Source organism: Anabrus simplex, chromosome 1 (genome assembly GCF_040414725.1).
Source record: "Anabrus simplex isolate iqAnaSimp1 chromosome 1, ASM4041472v1, whole genome shotgun sequence".
Taxonomy (NCBI): domain Eukaryota; kingdom Metazoa; phylum Arthropoda; class Insecta; order Orthoptera; family Tettigoniidae; genus Anabrus; species Anabrus simplex.
Genome location: NC_090265.1, coordinates 1,641,838,866 through 1,641,864,066, shown reverse-complemented (window position 1 = coordinate 1,641,864,066; position 25,201 = coordinate 1,641,838,866). Strand labels below are relative to the sequence as shown.

General features: G+C 38.9%; 1 protein-coding gene across 1 annotated transcript in view; it reads right to left on the bottom strand.

The window, feature by feature from the left end:
* Positions 1-12,303: 12,303 nt before the first annotated feature.
* NKCC (sodium potassium chloride cotransporter) overlaps positions 12,304-25,201 on the bottom strand; it is a 230,853-nt gene continuing 217,955 nt past the window's right edge. Inside the window, exons 19-20 of the mRNA XM_067138361.2 lie at positions 23,755-23,866; positions 12,304-15,735 (exon numbers count right to left, since the gene is read on the bottom strand). Coding sequence (XP_066994462.1) covers positions 15,600-15,735; positions 23,755-23,866 — 248 coding nt within the window. The 3' untranslated portion in view covers positions 12,304-15,599. The remainder of the gene's footprint in view (positions 15,736-23,754; positions 23,867-25,201) is intronic.

Sequence of the window (25,201 nt, the reverse complement as noted above, 5' to 3'; positions counted from 1 at the left end):
ACATTTTGTCACAATGAGATTCTTTGTTTTTCTGTACTGATCTTGGCTTAATGCTGTATTTATCTTCTTGTACTGGTTTCGTTTCTGAATGAGGTCTAATATCTCTTCAGTAATCCATGGCTTTCTTGGCTCTAGTCTTCTATTCCCTAAAGTTCTATGTGCTATCTCAGAGATTCATTTTTTCATCATTTCCCAGTCCATCTCATAATTATTATATTCCATGAATGCATTTGTATCCTCTGCATATTTCTGTTTAATTTGTTCGTTTTGCAATCTGTTTAAGTCCCATCTGACTTTCTTCCTTCTGATTATCTTTTTAAGCCTGAAATTGCACTTTGCCATCACAAGTGTGTGATCACTGTCCACTTCAGCGCCAGGATAGCTGTGGCTTGATTAAATTTGATTTGTATACCTAGCTTTAACTAATATGGAATCAATTTGGTGTCTTTGCATGTCTCCGGGACTTTTCCAGGTATATCGTCTTCTCAAAGGCACTTCAAACATGGTGTTAGTTATTACCATATCATACTGTTCACAAAAATCCAGTAGCCTTTCACCTCGGCTGTTTCTCTTTCCCAGTCCAAATTTCCCTATTCCCATTCTGTCTGGTTTTGAGCCAACCACAGCATTGAAATCTCCTATAATCACCAGATTTTCCTTGTCATCAATTAGTTTTAGTAGCTCATCAAGACACTCATACAGCTCTTCAACCTTATCTTCATTACTGTTCGATGTTGGAAAGTACACTTGTATAATGGTCATCTCCCTAGGTTTTGCTTTGATCTTCACCATCAGTATTCTGTCATTTACATGATAGGTGTTCTCAATATTCTTTGCCCAGTTCTTCCTAAGAATTAGTCCCACACCGTATTGACCAGGTATTGTTCCTCCGCTGTAGATGATCCTAAATGCATCACTAATGAAATCACAATTTCTTTGCCATCGTGTTTCACAAAGTCCTAAAATATCACTATTATTAACTTCCATCACTCTTTTTACCTCTTCTAACTTCGCGGGTGTCATTAGTGTTCTGACATTCCACGTTGCGATTCTCATCTGTTCTTTCTGTCCTTTGCAAGGATTTCGTTGACTGACGTCTGGGAAGCCTTGCAAATCTGTCTTCCCCTGCCGGATCTTGAGTTCGGATGCTCATGATCGGTAATCATTTGCTCAATAAGAGACGATTGCATGGTTGCATTACGAGGGATAATAATGCAGTGGTTTCCCGTTGCCTTCTGCATCCCATTGCCGTTGACCAAAACAAGTAGGTTCATACGCCTTTAGGGGCAATTTCTCACCCCCGGAACCTCCACCCGCTCATCCACTCTACGAAGAGAGTGTTCGAACTTGGCAGAGGGATCTCCTTATACCGGGAGACACTCGGTCCCATCATTCGTTAGCCGCCTGTATGTAATAACATTGTCATTACATACATTCGTTGCCTCCTCTCTACGACGGGGAGGTGAATGCCGGGATTTCCCCATCATTGTAACTAGGACCATAGAGGCATTTCCTAGTTCCTCAAATTTCTTAGCAATAGGATCACTAATAACACAAATATTTGAGAATTAAATTTTAGGCCTTCCTCTAAACTACCATTTCTTAGGGGCCGATGACCTAGCTGTTAGTCACATTTAATCAACAAACATCATCATCATCATCATCATCAAACTATAATTTCACTCAGCATGAATAACATGATTTATAGCCTAGATTGTAGTGGCTCATTCCCCGATTTTACATACAGATGTTAATTAAATTCTGTTCAGCCATTTCGTAGTGATGCGCGTACAGACAGACAGACAGACAGACAGACAGACAGACAGACAGACAGACAGACAGACAGACAGACAGACAGACAGACAGACAGACAGACAGACAGACAGACAGACAGACAGACACGACGGAAAATTAAAAAGTGCATTTCCTTGTTACTGTGGGCACGTTTGATACAGGAGCACAATTATTTTTAAATTCTGAGCAATGTACAGACAAACCTCTTATTATATATATAGATAGATGTACATTTTATCTCCTCATTCCGAGTACACTCTTGCCACTGTTCCCATCTATTTATACCAGCAACCATTCTCGCTAGTTTCATGCCTGTTTTCTCTAGATTATGAATAAAATATCCTGAGTCTACCCATATTTTACTCCCCTACAGCAAAGTCGGTGTGAAAATAGACCGATGTAAATATAGTTTTGTCCGAGAACTCGCTTCTCTCTCTCAGAATACTGCGAGTTCACCGAATTAAGTTTGGTACAACTTGATTCAGTTTCACTTTCTACTGACCTACTACCATCCCGAAGAATAGACATATGAAATACTTTAAATGATCCACCTGTTCCAGCTTTGAAAATAATTATAGGTTAACAACAGAGAAATATAGGACTTCTTGAGGAAGATTAAAACAACTGATTTCACCGTTCAGGCTATTGCAGACACGATTACCCATCACCTGTACTCCATAACATTATTGTATGTAGGCCTATTCTTAAATCTTCAGTAAAATCGAGGACAGTGAATAACAGATAACCCTCATCCTCAAAAGAACCAGATATGAATCTACTTGCTAGAAAAATAGTAATAAAATAAAGAAAACTATTAAGTTCATTATCATAATTGTAGTCCACTGGAGCAACTCTTAAGTATCTCAGCACCGTACTTGATCATAGCTGGAACAATGCTGTTGAAATTAGGTCCCAGATTGACAGGCAAGGACTGCATCCAAGAGAATGAGCAAACTTCTCTGTAACAGGGACTTGAAGGTCAATCTCCGTCTTCTTCGATGTTATGTATTTTTTGTCTTATCTTATGGTGCCGAGACTTGTGCCCTAACAGAGAACACCACCAAAAACTTCGATCTTTCGAGAGGTGTTACCGACGCCTTTTCAGAATATCATGGGTTGACAGAATACGTAGAGCTAGAGGTCGTGCACAATATCAAAAAGAAGAAACTTGAGTACAGGCCATATCAGTCGAAATGATAAATATAGACTCCTTCAGCTTATCTTCATCATCATCTGTTTACCCTCCAGGTTCGGCTTTTCCCTCGGACTCAGCGAGGGATCCCACCTCTACCGCCTTAAGGGCAGGGGATACAACTGGGGAGTATGACCAGTACTTCGCCCAGGCGACCTCACCTGCTATGGTGAACAGGGGCCTTGTAGGGGGATGGGAAGATTGGAAGGGATAGGCAAGGAAGAGGGAAGGAAGCGGCCGTGGCCTTAAGTTAGGTACCATCCCGGCATTCGCCTGGAGGTGAAGTGGGAAACCACGGAAAACCACTTCGAGGATGGCTGAGGTGGGAATCGAACCCACCTCTACTCAGTTGACCTCCCGAGGCTGAGTGGACCCCGTTCCAGCCCTCGTACCACTTTTCAAATTTCGTGGTAGAGCCGGGAATCGAACCCGGACCTCCGGGGGTGGCAGCTAATCACGCTAACCACTACACCACAGAGGCGGCTCTCCTTCAGCTTATCTTACAAGGTGAAATTGAAGGAAGGACCACGGAATCTACGAGAATGATATGGGTTTAGTATCCCCACTCTTTTCTGAGTTGCTAAGAACAAGAACCAGATCACCCTGACGACAGCCGACATCCAGTGATGATATGGTAGAAGAAGAAGTGTAGGGCCTGCAGCCAAGTTTTATGTTTTAAATGGCCACGATAGTACTGTAACTTGAGCCTCCGTGGCTCAGGCGGCAGCGCGCCTGCCTCTCACCACTGAGTTCCGTGGTTCAAATCCTGTTCACTCCATGTGATAATTGTGCTGGACAAAGCGGAGGCGGGACACGTTTTTCTCTGGGTACTCCGGTTTTCCCTGTCATATTTCATTCCAGCAACACTCTCCAATATCATTTCATTTCATCTTTCATTCATTAATCATTGCCCCAGAGGAGTGCGATAGGGAGCGTGCACGGCCGCTCTTAGCGCCTCTAGCGGAACGAATCGGTAACATTTTGGTGATCTTGTCTTGAGCGGTCAGTCCAGGCTGTGTAACTGTGGGTGTGAAATTGTGGCAGTAGTAGTGTATCAAAATGCCTAAATCAAATAGAAACTGTTGAGCAGTATACTTCCACAACACACAAAGAAACACGCATGGAAAAGGAATTACATTTCACACATTTCCTCATCGTCCATAGGAATCGGGCAGATGCAGGAAGCGGATTTCGGCTGTGGGAAGGATAAAGTACAGTAGTCTACCTTGTTTCATTTGTGACGTAAATCACACATTTCAAACATACCAGGTATGCCAAGTCAAGAACACAAGTACACTTTGAAATAGTACATTTCATATCAATTATGCATTGCAGCAGGTTCGTATGTTTACATTCATGTCCTTCCATGTGACGTGTCTTGAATACGCCGAATAATAATAATAATAATAATAATAATAATAATAATAATAATAATAATAATAATAATAATAATAATAATAAATGTTTTCCTGCATTTCAGTGCAGATGGAACTCCATCGAAACCCACCAAATGCTCCGTCATTTACAGTGAACATTTTGTTGAAGGAAAGCCAGTAATATTGAAAATCATCCACCATATATACCATCTGTGTTTCATGAGAGCTATAAGAAGAAACCGAAAAGAGAATGTGATCTATCCCGGTTTTAAGAGCGAGTAAACGAATGGAATGTTCAAATATACACACGTCTTCTAATCAGGAAACTCATGAATTTATTGTGAAAAATGAGTGCGAAAAATTACATAAGTCGGTGCAAGAAGTATTTGAGATTGAAGCAACGACTTTCGAATTCACTTGTGTTTTTAGTGGGAATGATGTAGGTATACAGTGCTACTCAAGCACAGTACCTTCAAGTATTTCGGAGAAGGTCGATAAAAGTTGTGGTCCCAACACCCCCCCCTCCCCCCATGGACATATGCAGAGGATTTCATGGATACCACAGCATAAATGTGAGGCACAGTTGAAGGATTTAACAAGTGTTTCATTTGAAACAATGCCCGACTCGTTGGCTGAATGGTCAGCGTACTGGCCTTTGGTTCAGAGGATCCCGGGTTCTATTCCCGGCCAGGTCGGGGATTTTAACCTTAATTGGTTAATTCCAATGGGTCGGGGGATGGGTGTGTGTGGCATATTCAACATTAGAAGTCATTCTAGGTAGGGCCCTCATCTTCACAGACATGCAGGTCGCCTAATAGGCCGTCTACTAGAAAAAGACCTGCACCAGGCCTCTCCGGAGGCCATATGCCATTATTATTATTATTATTATTATTATTATTATTATTATCTGAAACAATCAATTTTTTACTTTCTTTCTTTCTTTCTTTCTTTCTTTCTAAAGTGTCTATAAATATAAGTAATTACGATGTTTGTTTACTCTTTTTAATGAAAACGAAATTGGACCTTTGCTTCCTTGGCAGTTATATTTTGTGTACATCGGACTACTGCTGCGCGAATATTTTTTACTGCTCTCGGAATAGTCAAGAAATGCACTTCTAATTTTATTTTCTGGCCTAGCATACTATCCGTGCAAAATACTTTGCCTCGCGCTTTTAAAACATATCCTGACGTACAGTTATAATAGATTGCACAGAAATGAAATCAGAAACGCCAGCAAGAATAGATGAGAGATGTTACATATATTCTTCGTACAAGTCATTTTATACATGTAAATTTTTATTAGCTGTGGCCCCAAACGGAACTATTGTTTTTGTTTCCCCTTGTTATGGTGGAAGAACTAGTGATACTTTTTATTGTTAACAATTCAGGCTTCCTATATCTTTTGAGTGAAGGGGACGTTATATTAGCCGACAAAGGATTCCCAGGTTCTATACACAGTCACCTCATTCTTTACTTGTTATGCCGTCTTTTCTTCACATGGGAGATTTACAGAAAATGAAGTGTTACAAACTCAAGAGTGTAGCAAGTGTGCGAATTCATGTTGACAGATGCATACAGAGGGTGAAAATTTTCAAAATCTTGAAAAATATTCCTAATGATCTGTTTCCGCATATCAGCGACATTGTTTACGTAGCTTGTGTGCTAGCAAATTTCTTGCCACCAATAATAAAGAACGTAGAACTGTAACCCCTGCACATAATCCACTCGTATAAATCTATCTTATCAGAACTTCGCTTAGCAACATGACCTGTTATCTACTTTCCAACTGAATTCCTGTTTATTTTCTTACCGGATGCTGCCTGTCAATAGCTTGTCAAAAGCACAGTCAATTTCACCGGAAATCTCACTCGCGAAATTTGAGTTTTCACATATTCATAGATATGAGGTAGTTACAATATTGTTATTAATTTCACCCTGTGACAACGATATCTGGTTTAAATGTATTTTTATATGTACAGCATTACAACTTCCATAGCATTACTTCATATTTATCTTGAGCACAAGATGCAACGATATTTTTTGCCGTAACTATGAAGCAAGTCTTCCAACGGAACGCACTCTCACCACGGCCATGCTCTCACCGTATTAATTCTCGGAACTCCGCCAGAGCGCTCTGTTACTAGTGCCGTGCACGCTCCCCATAGGCTTGGGCAGCCGACACAATTCCTATCCTCGCCGCTAGATGGGGGCTTCATTCATTCCATCCTTGACCCGGTCGAATGACTGGAAACAGGCTGTGGATTTTCATTTTCAGTACTGTAACTTGGGGTAAGTTTTGATTGTGAATTGCTTAGTTCGATAGGCTGTTTTGATTTGAATGGAATATTCCAGTTTTCTTCAAATATATTTTACTTCTGGTTCACAGTAATGCGGCAGGATTTGCTATCTCTGTCCATATTCAGTGAATTTATACCGCAGGCAATCCCTTCATGTCCTTCAAAATGTGATTGTACGGGTAATTATTTGGCGTATTTAATTTTAATAATGACTCGTACAAGTAAGAGAAATATAATCTTTTTTATTTTAAGTGCATCATGTACAACAAAGTTTTATGTTTTAAATGGCCACGGTGGTTTTGTAACTTAGGGTACATTGCAAACAGTTGAACAGGCTGTTGTGGATGAATGGAATATTCCAATATTCTTCAAATATATTTTACATTTGGTTCACAATAACGCGGCAGGATCTGGCAGCTCTTCCCATATTCAATGAATTTAAAGCGCCGCCAACCCATTCCTCTCTTTCAAAAGGCGATCGTATGGATAATTGTATGAGGTATTTACTTTTAATAATGACACGCACAAGTAACAGAAATATAATATATTTTATTTTAAGTACATCAGTGTACATACATAAATAACAAGTAACATGGCTACGGGCTCACAGAAGACAGAAAAGTGTGTTCGTACTCCGGTTGCGATCTTCAGGACAATTAACAGAGAGTCACAGTTTCCTTTCTTCAGTGAGCCACTACTAAATTACATCAACAACATTATTTCTTACAATGAACAATGCACTACTGAAATAATTGAGCCATACACGAGACAGAAATAGTTACATTACTTTCGTTTCCTTGGTAAGCACAGGGACAGTTTACTACAAAGAAATTTCGGTTCTTAAGTTGGAGAGCCCTACTGTTGTAACGATTATGGCAAAGAGTGGAACAATATTAAATCAAGCGTATCATCAATAAATGCAATGGGAGAGAGAATTAAAGACAATAAAAGTAACGATAGCCACCTCAAACAGAGGTTCCTGAAAGGTCAGCCTATTATGTCCGTAAAACCGACCTACTTTGTCCGTTAAGACATACGATTAAACCTTTTTTTAAAATATTCCTTCTGCTTTTCATTTAAAAAATCGAAGCCATTATCTTCACTTTCTACTTAATTTATAAATTTGAGGTTCTTCAGTATGTCGAAATTAATTCATTATAACATAAATTTAGAAAATCCCAAAAAAAAGAATATATGTGTTGAGGAACTGACCTTCTGACTCCAACTTGGCAGGTTCAATTCTGGCCCAGTCCGGTGGTATTTAAAGGTGTTCAAATACGTCAGCCTCGTTTCGGTAGATTTACTGGCACGTAAACGAATTCCTGCGGGACTGAATTCCAGCACCTCGGCGTCGCGGAAAACCGTAAAAGTAGTTAGAGGGACGTAAAGCAAATAACATTATTATTATTATTATTATTATTATTATTATTATTATTATTATTATTATTAATATTATTGTCGGCCCCGCGGTGTTGGGGTAGCGTGTCTGCCTCTTACCCGGAGGCCCCGGGTTCGATTCCCGGCCAGAACACGGATTTTTACCTGGATCTGAGGGCTGGTTCGAGGTCCACTTAGCCTACGTGATTACAATTGAGGAGTTATCTGACGGTGAGATGGCGGCCCCGGTCTAGAAAGCCAAGAATAAGAGGATTCGTCATGCTGACCACACGGCACCTCGTAATCTGCAGGCCTCCGGACTGAGCAGCGGTAGCTTGGTAGGCCATGGCTCTTCGGGGCTGTTGCACCATGGGGTTTGGTTTTATTATTATTATTATTATTATCATTATTATTATTATCATCATTATTATTATTATTATTATTGTTGTTGTTGTTGTTTTATTAAATTCACTCCTGTCTTTCACCAAAGATGGCAAACAATTTCCGTATAATATATATTGAATAAACAGATTTTTGTGACCTTTAGAGTTAACACCGCCTTGCACTCAACCCTACAATTGAATATTTTCTACTGAAACTACATTTTGTTTAATTACAGTATTACACTGCTCAGATATCAGTAGCACCAGATAGTAAAGTAAATTAAGACAAATTAAATTAAGTTAAATTAAAACGGGAGTACTGTACCAAGACGACGATGGTTGGACTCAAGTTTCTAACGATTTAAAGATAAGAGGTATAGAACTAAATGAGACCACAACACTAGTTGCAAATAGAGTATTGTGGCGACGTTTAGTAAATTCACAGAGGCTTGCAGACTCAACGCTGGAAGGCATAACAGTCTATAATGATGATGTATGTATGTATGTTGCCGATCGACGTTAAAAATAAGAAAACATACCAATGTGAAACAAGCGCAGGAAAGGGACATGTGCGTATCTTGCTTTTGTAGATGCACGCTGCCTCACTCCACTGGGAATGATTTTACATTGCCAAACGCTTCTGAGATAAATTTAAATGAAAAAATGTCGATAGTTTAACAATTTAACGTATCAATCAGAAAAACATACAGACCTAAATTAAGCCTCACTATATCTATCTTCGTGCATAGCTACTTCCACATACAGCACATAATTATCACAGGAAATAACTTAAAAATCTACATTGATCTAATACTGCAAAGCGGCTTATGTATATCATATTTCTACTTAAAACTGAGTATTACATGAGTGCATTACTTTCTGTACCGTATTTATTTTAAGCATTAAGTAACGTCCCATGAGAGGAAGGAAAATTGACTACAAATTAGGCCCTTACTGAAACAAGATCCAGATGGGTTTGTATATCTAGATACTAATTAGGTACCTCATGATAAGAGTTAGCTTTAAAATAAGAATATTTACACATACAGAATAAGGCAGTTTGCAAACTCTTATTTAAAATATCATATATATTTACAAAATACTATGTTATCGGTAAACTGGCCGTATGATTGTTGCTTATTCAAGACTAGTATTTCATGGTTTAATGCAAGTCAACATTTTGTGCATTGTTTAAACATTAGACATGATACTGCATGTAAAATAATCATCTGAAATATTGGCTCTAAATTCTCTGATATTTAAAGAATTTTGAACATGGTGTCAGTATTTTTGAGATAGGCCGTATTAATTAAGAAGTGATCATGAACTTCTTTTAACCTTAATATTTCGAATATATTCATTTGGACATAACGTAAGTCAACATAATCTACTAAAAATTCATCATTTCATCATTTCATAGTTTAAATTTCCCACATATAACTTAAGTCACTCGTTTGTCGGTGCACAAAATTTCCTGTCGTTTTTAAATCGTTGTATCATTTGTGAAGGCTATGAACGTGAGACTGATACTAATACTTTCTTGATGCTGTACAATTTCAGTTACTACTACTACTACTACTACTACTACTACTACTACTACTACTACTACTACTACTACTAGATCTGGAAGTAGTAATGTCTCCTCCAACATATGAGAATGTAATTTCACCATTGTTTACAATCTGTATGGGCTAGTCATAATCAAATATCCATACATGAAGGTCATAAAATAAGTCCGAAAATTAAGTCAAAATAATCTAAGGACATATTATAACTTTCATGATTTTCTTTGGTCGATATAAGCAAATGTTTTCCAGGAAGAATTTTCAGGCATTTATGAATGGGGGATACAAAGATTATTATTAATCGATCTATTGTAGTAGGACCTATATGTGTCACTGCATATGGAACCTTACAAGAAGTTGTAAATATCTATTTTCCCCCATGGGATTGGATTAATCATTTTTTTCCTATGAAGGTTAAAGAAGGAATCCGATTTCTAACACAAAAAGCAATTTCTTAGTGAATCTTTAAAGTTTAGAGGTAATGTCCTACGTCAATGCAGCAATATTTTCTGCGAAACTTTTATATCTTTGGAACTTTCCCTCCGTTTCCAGTGTACTGACATCACTAAACTAACAGATGGCACTGCAGTCTAAAAATGGATAATTCTGATCCAATACTAATTATTATTCTTTGCCTTGTAAAATCACGTCTGGCGACTTTAGGTTTGATTTCCTGTGTACTGGCACGTATCCTCAACAAAGATTGAGTAATCACGAAGATTTACAGTAGAGGAATATGGAACAATTCGTGTTTACTACTTACATAATAGATATGTAAAATAGGTAGTAATTAATGTATTTGTAGTTTATAAAACAAAATGCCACATCATTAGGTTAATGAGAAGATTACCCTGTAGTACTCCGTTTGATTATAATATATCGGTTCTGAAAGTGAGATTGTCTGAAATTCTTATTTTGTTCCGTTATATATTGATCCCTTAGTCTGCTATTTGCTTCACGTCGTACCGACACAGATATGTCTTACGGCGACGATGGGATAGGAAAGGCCTAGGAATTGGAAGGAAGCGACCATGGCCTTGGCCTTAATGAAGGTACAGCCCCGGCATTTACATGGTGTGAAAATGGGAAACCATGGAAAACCATCTTCAGGGCTACCGACAGTGAGGCTCGAACCCACTATCTCCCGATTACTGGATACTGGCCGCACTTAAGCGACTGCAGCTATCGAGCTCGGTGATCCCTTAGTCTAGAAACTGCAATGGCATTATTCAGAACTAAAATTATGCCGATACTGACGTACGGCATTGAAATTATTTGGACACACCTTACTGTAAAGAATCTGTACACATTAGAGAGAGTGAAAGCATTCATCAAACGAATCTTGGGAGTATCAAAGATGACAAGATCAAGACTGTCTACCTTCTGGCAAGAGAAAGTTTTCTCGTAGAAGATCTCAGGATACATTTTACATTACCGATACTAAACCTCTGAGGAGTTACTGACATCTCTACAAAAACGAAGAGAAGAAGTGTGGCCAGAATTTTATGGCATCGGAGCTATGGTAGACCGGACTTGCACTGTGGCCAATTTCGAAATGAGACATATCTTTATGAGAATGGCGGTGCATAGATTCCATCACCTGATCTGTAAAACCACATCATTTCACGAACCAAATGCGACGTGTGAATGACAACTGTGTGGAAAAGTTTGCGAACGTTATCATCTGGAATTACGTGTTAAAAGATCAAAATCATTAAGCGAGTATGCAAATCAAACGAACTAAAATGTAATTATGTAGTATACTAATCTTCTCTCTTACACTGTATGGCTATTTGGCTGCATTAAAATTGTATATAAAAGAAGATCTCGGTTAACTTCGTCTGCTTAGCTATTCGACAAGCGTAAGGCAAAAGTTACCCTTGGTTCATGTGAGATTAGTACCATGTGTCACCACTTGCATCGCCAACATCTACGCGATCGCGCTGTATGACAGTCGATTGTTTATTTTTCGCAATGTGTTTTTATCCAGCATAATTTCACAGCTTAGTTGTTTTATATATTATGTTTTGATTAACAAACACGTAATAGTGATTACATCCCTCCACATAGGGCTGGCATCAGGAAGGGCATCCGTCCGTAAAACAGGGCCAAATCCACTTGTACTACCCTGTTCTAATTCTGTCATTTGATCTGTATCGGTATTCTAGCATATTTCTGAAAGGCATGAATGGAATATGTTGGGATTAATCTACAAACAGTGATACATAATATTCGTTTCTAAAAGCCTACCAAGGAGGTGGAGATTGGAAATAAATAAAGTTAGAAATGGCTGTGGAAGTAGGGAGAAATTGAAGGAAATTGATTCTAGCAAAGAAATCAGCTAAGGATAACATGATGGCAAGCATAATTGGCAGTATACAAATTTTGGTAAAAAATGGAAGGGTATGCATAGGTACTTTAAGGCAGAAACAGGTTCCAAGAAGGACATTCCAGCAATCATTAATGCACAAGGGCAGTGTGAGGATCTTCCAAAGGCACAAGTATTCAGTCAGCAGTATGTATATTGTTGGTTACAGGGATAATGTCCAGATAGAGGAGGTGACTAATGCTAAAGAATTATTACATTTTACCTATGATAACAATGACATTTACAATAAGATACATAAGTTGAAAACTAGAAAAGCGGCTGGAATTGATAAGATTTATGGGAATATACTAAAGAGAATGGGTTGGGATATAGTACCGTATCTGAAGTACTTATTTGATTATTGTTTGCATGAAGGAGCTGTACCAACTGATTGGAGAGTTGCTATAGTAGTCCCTGTGTACAAAGGAAAGGGTGATAGACATAAAGCTAAAAATTACAGGCCAGTCAGTTTGACATACATTGCATGCATGTTTTGGGAAAGCATTCTTTCTGATTATATTATAGTTTGCGAAATTATGAACTGATTTGATAGAAGGTAGTTCGGGTTTAGGAAAGGTTATTTCACTGAAGCTCCACTTGTGGAATCAAAATTGGGTGCAATTGGACTAGAAAAAAGAGTGAATGAGGGGGCTATATTTCTAGAAAATAGATCTCAGAGAACTAGAGTAGGCGAAGTTTTATCTGACCCTGTAGTAATTAAGAGGGGAATTCCTCAAGCCAGTATTATTGGACCTTTATGTTTTCTTATATATATAAATGATATGGGTAAAGACGAGGAATCAGAGATAAGGGTTTTTGTGGATGATGTTATTCTCTATAGAGTAATGATGATGATGCTTGTTGTTTTAAGGGGCCTAACATCGAAGGTCATCGGCCCCTATAGAGTAACAAATAAGTTACAAGATTATGAGCTATTGCAAAATGACCTCGAAAATGTTGTGAAAATGACAGCAGACAATGGTATGGTGATAAACGGGGTTAAAAGTCGGGTTGTGAGTTTCACAAATAGGAAAAGTCCTCTTAGTTTTAATTACTGCGTTGCTGGGGTGGAAGTTACTTATGGGGATCACTGTAAGTACCTAGGTTTTAATATAAGGAAAGATCTTCACTGGGGTAATCACATAAATGGGATTGTATATAAAGGGTATAGATCTCTGCACATGGTTATGAGTGTACTTAGGGGTTATAGTAAGGATGTAAAGGAGAGGGAATACAAGTCTCTGGTAAGACCCAAAATAGAGTATTGAACCCTTATGAGGATTACTTGATTCAAAAACTGGAAAAAGTCCAAAGAAAAGCAGCTCGAATTGTTCTGGGCTATTTCTAACAAAAGAGTAGCGTTACAAAATGTTGCAAAGTTTGGGCTGGGAAGACTTGAGAGAAAGGAGACGAGCTGCTCGACTAAAGACATTAGTAGACGAATACGTTCGAGTGGCTTCTTTAAATGTAGGAAAGATCACAATATGAGGGTAAAGTTGGAATTCAAGAGGACAAATTGGGGCAAATATTTGTTTATAGGAAGGGAGTTAGGGGTTGGAATAGCTTACCGAGGGAGATGTTAATAAATTTCCAATTTCTTTGAAATCGTTCATAAAAGGCTAGGAAAACAACAGATGGCGAATCTGCTACCTGGGCGAATGCCATAAATGCAGATCAGTAGTGATTGATTGATTGATTGATTGATTGATTGATTGATTGATTGATTGATTGATTGATTGATTGATTGATTGATTGATAACGTTTCCTAATAACTTACTACACATTCTCACTGAAACACACTATTATTTATTTTACATTCCTCGGAACTACTATCAAATCAAAGATTATAAATTCAATTCTTCTATTCTTTAGTCTTTCAGATCGAAGTTGTGACGAGCCACACTATATTTCGTCATGATGACTCATGACATCATTATAAACGGTCAAGAGAAGGTACAATTGTCATTTATGTTTTCGTTGATATTAAATAGATCTTATGACCTTCTGGTATACTCCTTGGTAAACATAATCGTCTAGTTTTTAATGTCACAGCCAGAATGTACTGTAGTTTTTCTACTGCTTTACATCGCCAGCGGTGCCAATCTTCTTCATAGACAGTAAACTTATTCTTATACTTCTATACGAATAGGAGAGTTGATTAATGGTCACCAGAGCGGATGGTATGCTGTGAAGGATTTGTCATATCTTCTAGACCTTGCAGCGTCAGCAGTAACTTCAAATGCTCTTTTTACGGGTGTGTCGAACAGTTATTACTGAAGTTGTGACCTACTAATACGCTATAAGTTTTCAAACATTTTAGGCTTTTTCAATCGTGAAGGAAAGCTTCCTAGTGTACTCTCACTGCATAAGCTTGAAAGGAGACTTGCAATGGTGTCTTAATATCACACTAGTCGTCAGCTTCTAGGAGAGGTGAATCAATTAGGCAAACCATCTGACGAATCTTGGTGAACCGCTGGTAATTTCACGATTGAAAATACTTAAAAGGCTTGAATATATATTGTTCATGTTCGGTGATATTAAATTCTGGTTATCTTCTGTGAATTTAATTTCTGATACTAATATATTGTCCTGTAACACTGTAACGAACTGACATTAGTTTAGGGAAGACCCTCGCTACTTTCATTTTCCTTGTCCTGGCGTTGTCAACGCCCGAATGCCATCTTATATGTGAAGTGGACTTCTTTGTCTCATTATTCAGTGTTCGATTGCAGTACGCCCTGTCTAAAGGTTGTGCAATATATTCAGTAAAGAATAGAACAATACTAGTTCTTTACATCCTCTCGGTGTGGAGATGTAACAAACTCATCCAGAACACGGATCTCACTTCGTGGTAAAGACACAAATAAATAATTAGTACACAGTACACTTCTTCCTCGCTTCTTACGTATTATTATCGGGGAAGTCTGATTGGTAACGCCTTTCTTTTCTATGAAATAGCCTTCCAACTGCCATATGCTTAATGGCAGGATAACAGAAGTCCTTATTGCCACAGAAAGTCTGAAGGAGGATCTTACTGATACTGTCAGGAACAAGAATATTAAACAACATATCAACTGAGCAAATTAAACTAATTCTTTGTAGTGCCTTCGGTGTAACTCAGGACTCTATCTTCAATACGGGGAAATATCTATACCTCAGTTAGGGTACTAAAGCAATGGTTTATGACACATTCCAGTTTGTACCATTAATTACATGAAACTGATTCCACTATCACACATTGTGTTGTCTACGAGTAGAAGGTGAGTACGGACGTATGATTGCCTCGGACGAAGAGGAAAGGAGGCATATCCCTGGACAGAATCTCCAACCACGCCATGTAGAGGGGAGCCGACAACGTCCCTTTGCGTGGCATGGGCAGTGACCTGCAGAAAAAAAAGAGATAATATGTAATAATTTGCAATATATGCAAAGTAATAAATGCAATTAGGACCTAAAATAGTACAAAAATGCCGAAACAATTAAAAAAATGACAATAAACACTTTATATTATTGCATGACACTGTTCTTTTATTGATGAATAACAGACATTAATGAGTTTATTATTCCTAATTTATTATAAACATATATTATAACTTGAATAAATTTCATAGAATACATGTTGTTTAATAAATCGCAATTGAGAAAAATGTATGTCGAAGTGTTTGTATAATATTTTTACAACATATATGAATTTTAATATTATTATTATTATTATTATTATTATTATTATTATTATTATTATTATTATTATTATTATTATTATTTACAGTAGTATCAGCACACACTTTATTAAAACATAACCGGTTTTCGGACACTAAGGTCCATCATCAGTGTTAAAATTTAAATTTAATTTCACATAAGTGTGTCGTCAAAATTGGTTAAAATGAGTTTAAAATGTAGCCCTGTTGACATCAACATAGGAAGTGGTGGCTTTTCCTCGTGCTCAGGCTGTTGGTCGAGTTATGTTTTAATAAAGTGTGTGCTGGCTGATACGACTGCATATAATTAATAACAATAATAATGATAATAATAATAATAATAATAATAATAATAATAATAAAATAACTACATCAGCACTGTTAATAAGAAATGGCTTTGATATTTTGTAATGATTATAACATATTATATGAATACATGCGCACAGTGAAAATTGGAGGAGATTCTCGAAGGAAAATTGTCTGTAGTCCGCTAGTGCAGACTTACACATGGAAAAACTTATCTCCACTTCAACATGAACTATTGGAGCATGCTCAAAGCATGCAATGTCTCCTGGATTTAAGAGAAAAAAATCATCTGACAAAGCTTTGCCAACAGAACGTATTGTTTTGTAACCACAGTTCTTCTCTGAAACCTTCTTCATTTTCAGTGCAATTGCTTCACCCACTTTACAACTCACACTATTCAAACCAATGACAATTCCATCCACAATTTGCAATTGACTCACTATAGTTAAAGAAGTTACGGAATCGGGAAAGGTGATGATGGTAATGTATTGTCTGGTGCTTCTGATTTGAATGCTTGAATTCGAGAGGGCGGCTTTCTTGAAAACTTCCTTAACAGATACACTCAGTCTGTCAACTTCAGGAGAATTAGCACATATCTCCTCCGCTGTTTGGTGTAACATGCCACATGCGCTATTTTTACCAGTGATATGCTTGAGCCCGGCTCGAGTTACTGGAACAGATGACGTCAGAGTTCGAACAAGTTCGAGCTTTGCTCGAGCTTTTGTGCGCACGATATACCGGCTTTTCTTTGGATTTTTATTCCAGTTCTTGAATCAAGTAATCCTGGCGAGGGTCCCATACACTGGAACCATACTCTAGTTGGGCTCTTACAAGAGACTTATATTCCCTCTCCTTTACATCCTTACTGCAACCCCTAAATACCCTCATAACCATGTGCAGAGATCTGTACACTTTATTTACAATCATATTTGTGTGATTACCCCAATGAAGATCTTTCCTTATATTAACACCTAGGTACTTACAATGATCCCCAAAAGGAACTTTCACCCCATCAACACAGTAATTAAAACTGAGAGAACTTTTCCTATTCGTGAAACTCACAACCTGAGTTTTAACGCCGTTTACCATCATACCATTGTTTACTGTCCATCTCACAACATTATCGAGGTCATTTTGCAGTTGCTCACAATCCTGTAACTTATTTATTACTCTGGACAGAATAACATCATCCGCAAAAAGCCTTATCTCTGATTCCACTTCTTGTCTTCCGTTGTGCCGGGCTGAGTGGCTCAGACGGTTAAGGCGCTGGCCTTCTAACCCCTACTTGGCAGGTTCGATCCTGGCTCAGTCCGGTGGTATTTGAAGGTGCTCAAATACGACAGCCCCGTGCCGGTAGATTTACTGGCACGTAAAAGAACTCCTGCGGGACTAAATTCCGGCACCTCGGAGTCTCCGAAGACCTTAAAAAGTAGTTAGTGGGACGTAAAACAAATAACATTATTATTATTATTATTATTATTATTATTATTATTATTGTCTTCAGTTGTTGATACATTTGTGATCAGTTCATGCGAATCATCTATACCAGGGGTGTCCAATTTGTAAGGGCTCGAGAGCCATTCTGGAAACCTTAGTCATGTTCGCGGGCCGCACTTCAATAGGCATATTTTCGTAAAATTCTGCAAATAGTACGGAAGCACCATTATGAAAGAATATGTATAGTTCAATTGAAAGGAGGGTTTGATAATTTTAATTGCTTAAAACATAATTTTAAAATTGCATAAAAGAGTGAAATTTGGAGCCGGACTGAGTGGCTGAGACGGCTGAGGCGCTGGATTTCTGACCCCAGCTTGGCAGATTCGATTCTAGCTCAATACAGTGGTATTTGAAGGTGCTCAAATACGTCAGCCTCGTGTCGGTAGATTTACTGGAACGTAAAAGAACTCCTGTGGGACAAAAATTCGACATCTTGGTGTCTCCGAAAACCATCAAAAGTAGTCAGTGCGATGCAAAAATAATAACATTATTACTTGAAATTTGGATTTTAAATGTTTTAAAATAAAAAATTATCTGTTGAGAACAAGTGAATACTTGAAAAGAAGAACTAATATTAAAGAATAATTAGTTCTGACTTGGGTCTGCAAGGTGTATGAAAATGAATACGTTTTTGAACGAGTTAATAAATATTTTTGTGACTTTTCTTCACATTATTTCTTACAGTGATCTCGCGGGCCGCAAAAATGGCTTCGCGGGCACATGCGGCCCGTGGGCCGCCATTTGGCAACCTCTGATCTATACTATTACTAAAAATGAGATGGTGTGTGTTTTGTTTGTTCAGGATAGGTTCGAAAACTACTGGACCGATTGATCTGAAATTTGGTAAGGATTCAGCTTGAAATCCCAAGTCACGGAAAGGATACTTTTGATTTTGATATATTTCACGCTGTTAGATATTTCAAATTGTTTGTTGTTTGAGTCATCAGTCCAAAGACTGGTTTCATGCAGCTCTCCATGCCACTCTATCCTGTGCTAACCTTTTCATTTCTACGTAACTATTGCATCCTACATCTGCTCTAATCTGCTTGTCATATTCATACCTTGGTCTACCCCTACCGTTATTACCACCTACACTTCCTTCAAAAACCAACTGAACAAGTCCTGGGTGTCTTAAGATGTGTCCTATCATTCTATCTCTTCTTCTCGTCAAATTTAGCGAAATCGATCTCCTCTCGCCAATTCGATTCAGTATATCTTCATTCGTGATTTCATCTATCCATCTCGCCTTCAGCATTCTTCTGTAACACCAGATTTCAAAAGCTTCTATTCTCTTTCTTTCTGAGCTAGTTATCGTCCATGTTTCACTTCCATACAATGCCACGTTCCACACGAAAGTCTTCAAAAACATCTTTCTAATTTCTATATCAATGTTTGAAGTGAGCAAATTTCTTTTCTTAAGAAAGCTCTTCCTTGCTTGTGCTAGTCTGCATTTTATGTCCTCCTTACTTCTGCCATCGTTAGTTTTATTTTACTACCCAAGTAACAATATTCATCTACTTCCTTTAAGACATAATTTCCTAATTTAATATTTCCTGCATCACCTGCCTTCGTTCGACTGCACTCCATTATTTTGTTTTTGGACTTATTTATTTTCATCTTGTACTCCTTACCCAGGACTTCGTCCATACCATTCAGCAGCTTCTTGAGAACTTCTGCAGTCTCAGATAAAATAACAATATCATCGGCAAATCTCAAGGTTTTGATTTCCTCTCCTTGGACTGTGATTCCCTTTCCAAATTCCTCTTTAATTTCCTTTACTGCTTGTTCTATGTAAACATTGAAAAGGAGGGGAGACAAACTGCAGCCTTGCGTCACTCCTTTCTGGATTGCTGCTTCTTTTTCAAAGCCCTCGATTCTTATCACTGCAGACTGATTTTTATACAGATTGTAGATAATTCTTCGTTCTCGGTATCTGATCCCAATCACCTTCAGAATCTTAAATAGCTTGGTCCAGTCAACATTATCAAATGCCTTCTCTAGATCTACGAATGCCATGTACGTGGGCTTGTCCTTCTTGATTCGATCCTCCAAGATCAGACGTAAAGTCAGGATTGCTGTTCCTACATTTCTTCTGAAGCCAAACTGATCTTCTCCCAACTGAGCTTCAACTTGTTTTTCCATTCTTCTGTAAATAATAGGTGTTAACATTTTGCAGGTATGAGATACTAAACTAATGGTGCGATAGTTTTCACACCTGTCAGCACCAGCTTTCTTGGGAATAGTTATAACAATATTCTGCCGAAAATCAGATGGGACTTCTCCTGTCTCATACATCTTACACACTAAATGGAATAACCTTGCCATGCTGGTTTCTCCTAAGGCAGTCAGTAATTCAGAGGGAATGTCATCAATTCCAGGTGCCTTGTTCCTATTTAGGTCTCTCACAGCTCTGTCAAACTCTGACCTCAAAATTGGGTCTCCCATTTCATCAGCATCAACAGCCTCTTCTTGTTCCAGAACCAAATTATCTACATCTTTACCTTGATACAACTGTTGGATATGTTCCTGCCCTCTTTCTGCTTTTTCTTCTTTCCCTACAAGTGGCTTTCCATCTGAGCTCTTAATATTCATACACCTAGATTTCCTTTCTCCAAAGGTTTCCTTGATTTTCCTGTATGCAGCATCTATCTTTCCTAGGACCATACAACCTTCGACATCCTTGCACTTCTCCTTCAGCCAGTCTTCCTTAGCTACCTTGCACTTTCTATCCACTTGATTCTTTAATCGCCTGTATTCTTTTCTGCCCTCTTCATTTCTAGCATTCTTGTATTTTCGTCGTTCATCAATCAGGTCTAGTATTTGCTGAGTTATCAACTGAATCTTAGTTGATCTTTTCTTCCTAACATTTCTTCAGAAGCTCTACTGACTTCATTTTTCATGACTATCCACTCTTCCTCTATTGTGTTTCCTTCAGCGTTTTCATTTAGTCCTTGTGCAACATGTTCCTTGAAACAATCCCTCACACTCTTTTATTTCAACTTGTCTATCCCATCTTTTCGCATTCTTTCCTTTTTTCAATTTCTTCAACTTCAGATGGCATTTCATGACCAACAAGTTGTGGTCAGAGTCCACGCCTGCTCCTGGGAAAGTTTTGCAATCCAACACCTGGTTTCTGAATCTCTGCCTAATCATCATGAAGTCTATTTGATACCTTTCAGTGTCTGCAGGTCTCGTCCACGTATAAAACCTTCGTTTTGGTGTTTGGACCAAGTATTGGCAAGAACTAAATTATGATCAGTGCAGAATTCAACTAGCCAACTTCCTCTTTCGTTCCTTTGTCCCAATCCGAATTCTCCTACTGTATTACCTTCTCTTACTGCATTCCTGTCTCCCATCACAATTAGATTCTCGTCACCTTTTACATATTGTATTAAATCCTCTCTCTCTTCATACATTCTTTCGATTTCCTCATCATCCGCTGAACTAGTAGGCATATACACCTGCACTATTGTGGTGGGCATTGGTTTGGTGTCTATCTTGGCGACGATAATTCTTTCACTATGCTGGTCGCAGTAGCTTACCCGCTGGCCTATTTTCTTATTCATTATTAAACCAACTCCTGCATTTCCCCTGTTTGATTTTGTGTTGATAATTCGATAGTCACCTGACCAAAAATCCTGTTCTTCCTGCCAACGTACTTCACTTATACCAGCTACATCTAACTTTAGTCTATCCATCTCCCTTTCCAGATTCTCTAACCAACTACAACGATTCAAACTTCTAACATTCCACGCTCCGACTCGCAGAATGTCAGTATCCATCTTCCTGATGATCGCCCCCTCTCCTGTAGTCCCCACCCGGATATCCGAATGGGGGACTGCTTACCTCCGGAATATTTTACCCGGGAGGAAGCCATCGTCAGTACATCATTCATACAGAGAGAGCTGCATGTCCTCGACAGTTAGTTACGGCTGTAGTTTCCCGTTGCTTTCAGCCGTGTAGCAGTATCAACACAGCTAAGCCATGCTGAGTATTAATACAAGGCCATATCAGTCAATCATTCAGACTGCCGCCCTTGCAACTTCCGAAAGGCTGCTACCCTCCTTTCGATGAACCATTCGTTAGTCTGGTCTCTCAACAGATACCCATCCGATATGGTTGCACCTGTGGCTCGGCTATGTGCTTCACTGGGACACGCAAGCCTCTGCACCGCGGTAAGGTCACATGGTTGGCAGGGGAGTTCACATTACTGCATGATAATATTAATAAATCTATTTGTGTACACGATTGATGAGATATTAAACTTTTCTCACTCAAATTATTCTTTACGAGCAAAAAGTATAATTATTTCCGAAGGGGAAGATTCACACCCCCCTCCCCCCTCCCAACATTGCGGACATAAGGAGCACCTCGCCTGCCGAGCTACACAGCTACTTAGCCGTCCAAAGCATGACAACGTAAGAATAATATTACCGTATTTTTATAATGTTGCGTCAAACTTACGGTTGTCACAAGATGCACAAGTACTGCCTTGGGAGGAAATACTTCCGTTAATACGCAAGGAATATTAAGGATACAGGCTTTGTCCTTTTCATAGCATATAATAATAATAATAATAATAATAATAATAATAATAATAATAATAATAATAATAATAATAATAAACTCTATCTTTAATTTTATGAGCAGTTTTTATTCCCCACAAGATATGGCTGAAGTTAGTAATATATGATAGCACACACCTTCGTTATCAATATCATGCTTCACTTCATATGTCCGGCTCCATGGCTAGATGGTTAGCGTGCTGGCCTTTGGTCACAGGGGCCCCGGGCTCGATTTCCGGCAGGGTCGGGAATTTGAACCATAACTGGTTAATTTCGCTGGCACGGGGGCTGGGTGTGTGTGTTGTCTCCATCATCATTTCACCCTCATCACGACGCGCAGGTCGCCTACGGGTATCAAATCAAAATACCTGCATCTGGCGAGCCGAACTTGTCCTCGGACACTCCCGGCACTAAAAGCCATACGCCATTTCATTTCATTTCATTTCACGTTCGCTCTGTAGCCCGAGTCAGACTCCGCCTTCGGTCATGTGACTGCTCGAGCTTGCTTCGAACAGCCTCGAACCTCAGCGTGTATCAAGTCGGCTCGATCCCGCTCGAACACGGGTATCGTTTCCCCATCACTAATTTTTACATAGAGTGCACTTAAACACCAGCAGCTTTTCTTAAGCCGGTCAGTCACCACTGTTCTCATTTAGGGCAATCGCCCAAGTGTCAGATTCCTTGTTCGTTGTTTATCTAGTCTTTTCTTAAATAATTGCAAAGAATTTGGAAATTTATTGAACATCTTCCTTGGTAAATGATTCCAATCCCTAACTCCTTTTCCTGTATACGAATATTTGCCCCAATTTGTCCTAAATAAAGATGATAATGTTATTAGATTTTGCGTCCCACTAACTAATTTTACAGTTTTCTGTGACGTCGAGGTGCCGGAATTTAGTCCCGCAGGAGTTTTTTTACGTGCCAGTAAATCTACTGACACGAGGCTGACGTATTTGACCACCTTTAATTCCACCGGACTAAGGCAGGATCGGCCAAGCTGGGGTCAGAAGGCCAGCGCCTCAACCGTCTCAGACATTTTGGTTTCGGCCGGAGGTTTAAAGCAGGATGCCCTTCCAGACACGTGGTTTTTCAGGTAAGAATTCCACCCGACAATCCATTGGGATTCGAACCTCAACCATCGAGGGGAAAAGCCGGAAGCTAAGCGATTGTTAACTCATTGTAGTGGCTCACAAAATCATATTTCTCTCACTAAATACTGTTGTTTACTCCTGGAAAAATGCCTTGTGCCTTATGTTTAAGACTTGAGGATGCGCGTGAACCCTCCATCACGAACTAAGCGCCGTGATAAAAAAATGTGATAAACGACGATCCTTACATGACGACGAGTGCAGCGTCCTTGGAGCTCTCCTGAAGCATCTCTCGTAACCTCAGTTGTCGGTTGGTCTTCTCGGACAGGCTGACTAGTTCCGTCTCTGTCACGCTGCAGTCTGAAAACACATCCAAAATGTTAATACGGTGAGCGAGTAACTATTAAGCCAGTTAACTACTTCAATATGTAATCAGTTCAAATTTAAATGTTCTTTAATGATGTTTAATTTTGAATACTTGTAATTTATATTAGAAGTGTTTACTCTAGTTTACTCTTACCCCAGCCACTAACGGGCTGGGCGAAGTGTGAACCCCACAGGTGCCGGAGAAAAAGTACTACGCCTTACCTCAAATCTATTTTTATGATTTATTATTTTATATTATTTTCAGATTATTTACATTATGACTTATTCAAGAAAAACAGACAGGGGGAATGCGTATTTAATGGATTTAATTGATTGTATTTCATTTAGCTCGCCTGGTGCCCATGATCGTTAAGGAATCTATTTGGTCTGACACTGTTGTTAGCTGGTTCGAGTCTCGGTAATGATAAAACATTTATCAAAATGTTGGCCAGCAGTGTAAGAGAGGTGGTGGTATACAATTTCTAATCACTAGATTGCGTGGCAAAAGCCTGGAGCAGTGTTAATATGAAGTGAGGGAATATGACGATTTTGATAGTGATTCTTCCGTCGGATGGAAACGTTAAGCTTTGAGCAGGCCCCTTGTTGATATTCGACAGGAGTAGACTACATGCCCAAACCGAGTTTCACCCTCTGCTATCCTCATCAACATTTCCTCACATCAAACGCGCAGGTTGCCCATGGGTGTCAAATAGAAAAACCTGCACCAGGCGAGCCGAACAAGTCTTTGGACACTCCCGGCACTAAAAGCCATACACTAAATACGTAAACAGTTACATAACATGGGGTTAAACTTTGTTCCTTTTACGAGCCAAACACTGTCTGAAGCAGAAGACGATTCTTAACCCTTAATTAGTCGCTCAAGACGATTTCCTCCGGGCCGATTACATTTTGCACCGTACTGAACTTCCCAGTTGAACTGTGGGTCTCTCCATCCCTATACCTTTCTCCTCATTCATTCGGACTCGTCCTGTCAGCATTTCGGCGCGATCGTGCATCCCGTCTGCGAGTGTGGGATCATTGTTTTGACGAGTGACATCGCCTGGACGTTTCCTCCGTGTGCGATTAAGTAAATTACCTTATGTTTTAGTGTGTCATTTTTTATTTTGTAGGTCGATGACCTTTTTGTTTTGTTCTTCTGAACTTATTTTAGAAGAACATTATTTCATATTTCATATGATGTGATCGTCGTAAGTAATGACGAGTGTCACGAATTTAATATCATAATATCATTCGACATAGTTACGGTCTACAGTATTCTGCGTTTAGATCAAATAAACTGTGTAAAGTAACCTACATGTACTTTAAAGG